The sequence below is a fragment of the Esox lucius genome, chromosome 24, assembly GCF_011004845.1.
Source record: "Esox lucius isolate fEsoLuc1 chromosome 24, fEsoLuc1.pri, whole genome shotgun sequence".
Lineage (NCBI taxonomy): Eukaryota > Metazoa > Chordata > Actinopteri > Esociformes > Esocidae > Esox > Esox lucius.
Genome location: NC_047592.1, coordinates 2,279,766 through 2,287,322, shown reverse-complemented (window position 1 = coordinate 2,287,322; position 7,557 = coordinate 2,279,766). Strand labels below are relative to the sequence as shown.

Genomic DNA, 7,557 nt, shown 5'->3' with positions numbered 1-7,557 from the left:
ACACAGAAACCCACTCACACACACTGAGACACACACACACACACAAACCCACTCACACACACTGAGACACACACACACACACAGAAACCCACTCACACACACTGAGACCCCCCCCACACACACACACACACAGAAACCCACTCACACACACTGAGACACACACACACACACAAACCCACTCACACACACTGAGACACACACACACACACACAGAAACCCACTCACACACACTGAGACCCCCCCCCCCCCACACACACACAGAAACCCACTCACACTAAGACCCACTTACACACACACACCGTGTGACCCCCCCCCGCCACACACACACACGCACACACTAAGACCCACACACGCAGAGAAACCCACACACAGACAATGAGACCCACACACACACCGTGAGACCCCACATACACACTGAGACACACACTCAGACACACACACACACACACCCGTGAGACCCACACACACACTGAGACTCACACACACACACACACACACACACCGTGAGACCCACACACACACACTGAGACCCATACACACACTGAGACCCACACACACACTGAGATTTAGTCCAACATACACAGTCACCATACTTATCATGTTTCACACAGCACCAGGCTGTTTTCATACAGGACTTAGCATTATAATTTAGTCCAACATACACAGTCACCATACTCATCATGTTTCACACAGCACCAGGCTGTTTTCATACAGGACTTGGCATTATAATTTAGTCCAACATACACAGTCACCATACTCATCATGTTTCACACAGCACCAGGCTGTTTTCATACAGGACTTGGCATTATAATTTAGTCCAACATACACAGTCACCATACTCACCATGTTTTTTCTAACAAGCCAATCTGGCAGCTGGAAACAAAGATAAAGCCAAAATAAAATGTATAAATAACATGAATTACTAACTAAACCAATGAGTTACTAACTAAACCTGTGTATTATGTTATATAGGAACACAGGTATTAACTGGTTCATAGGAAGAGTTGTAGAAGAATATTGAGAAATACAATGACCTTTCACGTCCATGAATGATTAGAAATGACTGGACGTTCATGAGTGAGCAGTGTATCTCTGCGTTCAGCCCTGGTGTCTCCGGTTGGTTTCTCTTTCTCCAGTACCCACGTGTTGACAGAAGACGTTCTGTTCAGGGAGGTGACCCCTGACAACTGCCTGTTGTCGCGGCGACTGTTCACCAAAACCAACCTTCTCCCGCGCTGGGCAGAGAGGGTCTTCCCTTCACACCTCAACAGATCTGTCTACATTGTGGAAGACTCAGTGGTGGATCCCAAAGCACACACACTGACCACACACACACTCAACGTCAACCACACCAGGTTCATGGTGAGTGACCACACACACACACACACACACACTGACCACACACACACTCAACGTCAACCACACCAGGTTCATGGTGAGTGACCACACACACACACACTGACCACACACACACTCAACGTCAACCACACCAGGTTCATGGTGAGTGACCACACACACACACACACACACACACACACACTGACCACACACACACTCAACGTCAACCACACCAGGTTCATGGTGAGTGACCACACACACACACACACACTGACCACACACACACTTCTTATTCTGCTGTTATTTATTCAAGGTTTACAGCACTTAAAGTGAAGCAACCACAGAATACAAGCAATTTAAAAACATGATAAAAACAAACGATTGAGAAGGTTAATTACTTCAGAGAGGTTGTAGGTCAAAGGAGAAAACTGGGACCACCCATTTCCCTTTGGCCCCAGACCTTTTTAGGTGTGTTTGTGTGTGTGTGTGTATTAACAGTGTCCTGTCCTCTATAGAGTGGTGGAGCAGTGTGTGTGTGTGTGTGTGTGTATTAACAGTGTCCTGTCCTCCAGACAGTGGTGGAGCGGTGTGTGTGTGTGTGTGTATTAACAGTGTCCTGTCCTCCAGACAGTGGTGGAGCGGTGTGTGTGTGTGTGTGTGTGTGTGTGTGTATTAACAGTGTCCTGTCCTCCAGACAGTGGTGGAGCGGTGTGTGTGTGTGTATTAACAGTGTCCTGTCCTCCAGACAGTGGTGGAGCGGTGTGTGTGTGTGTGTGTGTGTGTGTGTGTGTGTGTATTAACAGTGTCCTGTCCTCCAGACAGTGGTGGAGCGGTGTGTGTGTGTGTGTGTGTGTGTGTGTGTATTAACAGTGTCCTGTCCTCCAGACAGTGGTGGAGCGGTGTGTGTGTGTGTGTGTGTGTATTAACAGTGTCCTGTCCTCCAGACAGTGGTGGAGCGGTGTGTGTGTGTGTGTGTGTGTGTGTATTAACAGTGTCCTGTCCTCCAGACAGTGGTGGAGCGGTGTGTGTGTGTGTGTGTGTGTGTGTGTGTATTAACAGTGTCCTGTCCTCCAGACAGTGGTGGAGCGGTGTGTGTGTGTGTGTGTGTGTGTGTGTGTGTATTAACAGTGTCCTGTCCTCCAGACAGTGGTGGAGCGGTGTGTGTGTGTGTGTGTGTGTGTGTGTGTATTAACAGTGTCCTGTCCTCCAGACAGTGGTGGAGCGGTGTGTGTGTGTGTGTGTGTATTAACAGTGTCCTGTCCTCCAGACAGTGGTGGAGCGGTGTGTGTGTGTGTATTAACAGTGTCCTGTCCTCCAGACAGTGGTGGAGCGGTGTGTGTGTGTGTGTGTGTGTGTGTGTATTAACAGTGTCCTGTCCTCCAGACAGTGGTGGAGCGGTGTGTGTGTGTGTGTGTGTGTGTGTGTGTGTGTATTAACAGTGTCCTGTCCTCCAGACAGTGGTGGAGCGGTGTGTGTGTGTGTGTGTGTGTGTGTGTGTATTAACAGTGTCCTGTCCTCCAGACAGTGGTGGAGCGGTGTGTGTGTGTGTGTGTGTGTGTGTGTGTGTATTAACAGTGTCCTGTCCTCCAGACAGTGGTGGAGCGGTGTGTGTTCCATGGAGTAGAGGAGCGTCCATCTTGGACTCAGATTAGGAGAGAAGCATGGATCACTTCTGGTGTCTTCGGCCTCTCCAGACCCATACAGGTTCACACACACATTACACACATTACACACACACACAAACACCCACACACACATTACACACACACACACACATTACAAACATTACACACATTACACACACACACACAGACACACATTACACACATTACACACACACACATTACACACACTACACACATTACACACACACACTACACACATTACACACACACACTACACACATTACACACACACACACATTACACACATTACACACACACACATTACACACACACACATTACACACATTACACACATTACACACATTACACACACTACACACATTACACACACACACACACATTACACACATTACACACACACACATTACACACATTACACACATTACACACACACACATTACACACACAGTTATCCATTCATTGTTCTTTGGGAGTGTTGAGAAAAGTTTCAAGGTTTATTTGTCAAATACACCGAACAACACAGTGTCCAGGTAAGAAGAGGAGTACATCAGCAAATATATAGCTAGACAGATAATAATAATAAAATAAAACAACAGTCTACATAACACTAAACCAACAGCCATCTGGGTAGTATTATTGAACATTTAGATATGGCAAGTATGGCAGTAATGTACATAAATGTAAACTAGCAGCAATTGGTAGAGTTATTGAATATTATAGATTCATATGAGTGTAATAAGCTTATTGAATGGTGGCATTCTTAATTCTCCCTTCAACTGCGTAGCGAGAATTTAGAAGAAGAAAACTTACAGCAAAAAATATATCAAGAGGATACGGTGATTATATACATGACACTGCACATGGCAGCAGTTTAAAAAGGGTCCTGTAGGTGAGCAGCAATATTGGTAGTCGTTTTGAATATTGTAGAAATGGCAAGTATGGCAGTAATATACTGTACATAAATAAAAAATGTAAACTAGCATTGATTTTAAATATTCTAACGTCCAATAAAGGGCATCAGAGCATCTGGGATGTTTGTCTGTAAACCACTACTTTAGTACTTATACAAACAGCCTTAAACCCCAAAAACGCAGAGCAGACCAAATGTCCGGCGGGGTGTCCTACTGACTAACCCAATGGAATGAGACAGTGGGAAGGGTTGTGATGGTTGGCACCTAGTGGAAGTAGGATGTTGACCCTGTTTGACAGTACGACGGAGACCGATGATCAGGAACTAGACAGCCCTGGTTCCCGAGTAGCAGAGACAACTGACCCAGAAGACCAGATGTGGAGAGTTTAGTCACTGAGTGAGCTGGTGTAGCGTCTGATTTTTTTTTTGACTAGTTAGTCTTTAATGCTCTTTGTCTTCACCATCTCTGTCTCTCATCAGAAGTTCGGCCTGGCCCGTTTTAAGAGTAACCAGGTCAAGTCAATGAAGGGACTGGAATACGCCTTGTCAAAACTGCACAGTATGTACACACACACACACACACCCACCCCCTCTAATTTTCATCTGCTCTGTCAGTAAATTTGTTAATCCCTCCTTCTCTTTCTCCAGGTGAATCCCAACCCTCGCGTATCCATGGTGACCAAGATCAGGATTCGCCTCTTCCCCCAGCTACCCAGAAACCTCAGGAGTACTCCTAACACCTTGATTCAAAACGGCATGGCCGCCGCCCCCTTTGAGCTGTGAACCTGTACCAACCTATATCCAGCATGGCTGCCATAACTGAGCAGTGGACCTGTATCAACCTTTATTCAAAATGGCTGCCGGCGCAGTGAGATGGGTTCATTGGCAGACTGAGGTGTAGCCGACGTTGAAAGACATCCAATCAAACACCTGATTAAAGTCAGGTCAACAACCAGCTAGGAATGGAACGTGAAATGGTCTCAGCGTCAGGCGTTCTGGGCCGTGGTGTGCGGGGTTTGGAGTAAAGCACTAAGGGAAGCTGGAGAGGTCAATAAAACACTGCCCCTTTGGACCAAATGCGTAGAGATGGGAAGAGCCCCTCTGTTTCCGTGTCGTGATGGCATCTGTGCCAATACGGGCAGTGAATTTATGGTCGTGAATCTTCATGTAATAGATGGCCTGATCAATCCTGACCGCCTGGTTGTGGCTGTACTCGCATGGAATCGACCTTGTCTCGAGGATGCATCACCCACTAACGTCCCATCCCTAATCCCGACCATTTCACTTCAGTCGCAGTGCCCCTGCTGGAAACATGTTTTCTCCCAGTTAGGTCCTCTAGACATCTCTATGGAAGCAGCCATGTTTAGGTCTCATAGAAAGGAGAGCCAAGGAGAGCCAAGGAGGGCTGTAGTAGAGCTGGTGCAGTTATATACATTATTATATACATTATTGTATTGGTATCACATCGGGTTGTGGCTAATTGAAGTGCTCTAAATATGGAAAGGTTGCATGTATGCTATATTGCCACTTCGTCTCAGGGTCAAAGTCTGGTTTCTTATGTTGTTTTTATAACTTTCTTCAATGGATGTAAATATTTTGTAGTGTTGTATCACACACTCGCGCCATTGTTAATCATGTACTTGTGTTATTTAAATGAGGGCTCGGTAAAGGGGAAAGGGTTTTATTTGGGACGTCACGTCACCTGTGTTATTTAAATGAGGGCTCGGTAAAGGGGAAAGGGTTTTATTTGGGACGTCACGTCACCTGTGTTATTTAAATGAGGGCTCGGTAAAGGGGAAAGGGTTTTATTTGGGACGTCATGTCACTTGTGTTATTTAAATGAGGGCTTCGTAAAAGGGAAAGGGTTTTATTTGGGACGTCACGTCACTTGTGTTATTTAAATGAGGGCTCGGTAAAGGGGAAAGGGTTTTATTTGGGACGTCACGTGGTCTGGATGGAGTCCTCCACTGCTCACCAGTCTCCCTGTATGTAGCTGAATGTGCATGAAATTAGTTGAACTAACAAGGCTGGAGGATCGTCATGAACTACATCTCCTGTTTTCCTGTTATCTTGTTCTCCTTGTTTGGGTCGTAACAACCCACTTTTTATGTTGTGAAGAGTCAACAAGTCATTTGACCGATGTAGCTGCCTCACTGTGAAGTGGAATGACCCCCTAGTCCCTAAATAGGGCACTGCTTTTTCAGAAGTCGTGCCCTATTTAGGGAATAGGGTGCCATTTAGCAGTTGGGATATGTGGAGGGGGCGCTGCTCGTAAAAATAAACAGACTGTGAAGGGAAGCTCCTGACTGACAGTTCATCTGTCAAGACTTCTAGTAACTTCCATTGTCTTTATACTTCTTCTCCTTCCTGTTAATATATAACATCAGAATGCCATCCAGCAGAATGGGGAAGCATAGCGAGGTAGGATGTGTAATGGAGGTAAGATAGGATGTGTAATGGAGGTAAGATAGGATGTGTAATGGAGGTAAGATAGGATGTGTTATGGAGGTAAGATAGGATGTGTTATGGAGGTAAGATTGGATGTGTAATGGAGGTAAGATAGGATGTGTAATGGAGGTAAGATAGGATGTGTTATGGAGGTAAGATAGGATGTGTTATGGAGGTAAGATAGGATGTGTTATGGAGGTAAGATTGGATGTGTAATGGAGGTAAGATAGGATGTGTTATGGAGGAAAGATAGGATGTACAGTTGTGCTCAAAGGTTTGCATACCCTTGGAGAATTGGTAATATATGTACCCTTTGTAAAGAAAACATGAGTGAGCAGGCAAAACATCTTTAATTTCTTATGGGATTCACATTCAACTGTAGGTTATAATAGAATGGCACAATCATAAAACAAAACATGGCAACAAATAAATAAATGAAATTACCCCTGTTCAAAAGTATGCATACCCTTAGTTCTTAATACTGTGTATTGCCCCCCCTAGCATCAATGACAGGGTGCAGTCTTTTGTAATAGTTCTCTATGAGGCCCTGAATTCTTACAGATGGTATAGCTGCCCATTCATCTTGGCAAAATGCCTCCAGATCAAGTCTTTGGTTGTCTTGCATGAACCCCACGTTTGAGATCTCCCCAGAGTGGCTTGATGATATTAAGGTCAGGAGACTGTGATGGCCACTCCAGAACCTTCATATTTTCTGCTGTAACCACTGGAGGGTCAACTTGGCCTTTTGCTTAGGGTCATTTTCGTGCCAGAAAGTCCAAGAGCGTCTAATGCGCAGCTTTATGCAGAAGAATGCAAATTGTCTGCCAGTATTTCTGATAACATGTTGCATTCATTGTGCCATCCATTTTCACAAGATTCCCTGTGCCTTTAGAGCTCACACACCCCCAAAACATCAGTGAGCCACCACCATGTTTCACAGTGGGAATGATATTCTGTTCACTATAGGCCCTTCTCCAAACATAGCACTTGTGGTTGTGACCATAAAGTTTTCTTTTGGTCTCGTCACTCCAAATGACGGTGTGCAGGAGGATGTGAGGCGTGTCAAGGTGTTGTCCGGCATATTTTAACCAAGCTTTTTTGTGGCGTTGGCGCAGTAAAGTCTTCTTTCTGGCAACTCAACCATGCAGTTCATTTTTGTTCAAGTATCGTCGTATTGTGCTCCTTGAAACAACCACACCAACTTTTTCCAGAGCA

General features: G+C 45.3%; 1 protein-coding gene across 3 annotated transcripts in view; it reads left to right on the top strand.

The window, feature by feature from the left end:
- Window positions 1-6,221, top strand: part of prelid1b (PRELI domain containing 1b) — a 6,986-nt gene extending 765 nt beyond the window's left edge. The window contains exons 3-6 of one of the 3 annotated variants that reach the window (XM_029117877.2): window positions 1,170-1,362; window positions 2,929-3,042; window positions 4,375-4,453; window positions 4,543-6,221. In XM_029117877.2, coding sequence (XP_028973710.1) covers window positions 1,170-1,362; window positions 2,929-3,042; window positions 4,375-4,453; window positions 4,543-4,631 — 475 coding nt within the window. In that variant the 3' untranslated portion in view covers window positions 4,632-6,221. Of the gene's footprint in view, window positions 1-1,136; window positions 1,363-2,928; window positions 3,043-4,374; window positions 4,454-4,542 lie in introns of all 3 variants that reach the window. The other 2 variants (XM_029117876.2, XM_029117878.2) reach the window with 2 other exon arrangements.
- Window positions 6,222-7,557: the final 1,336 nt, after the last annotated feature.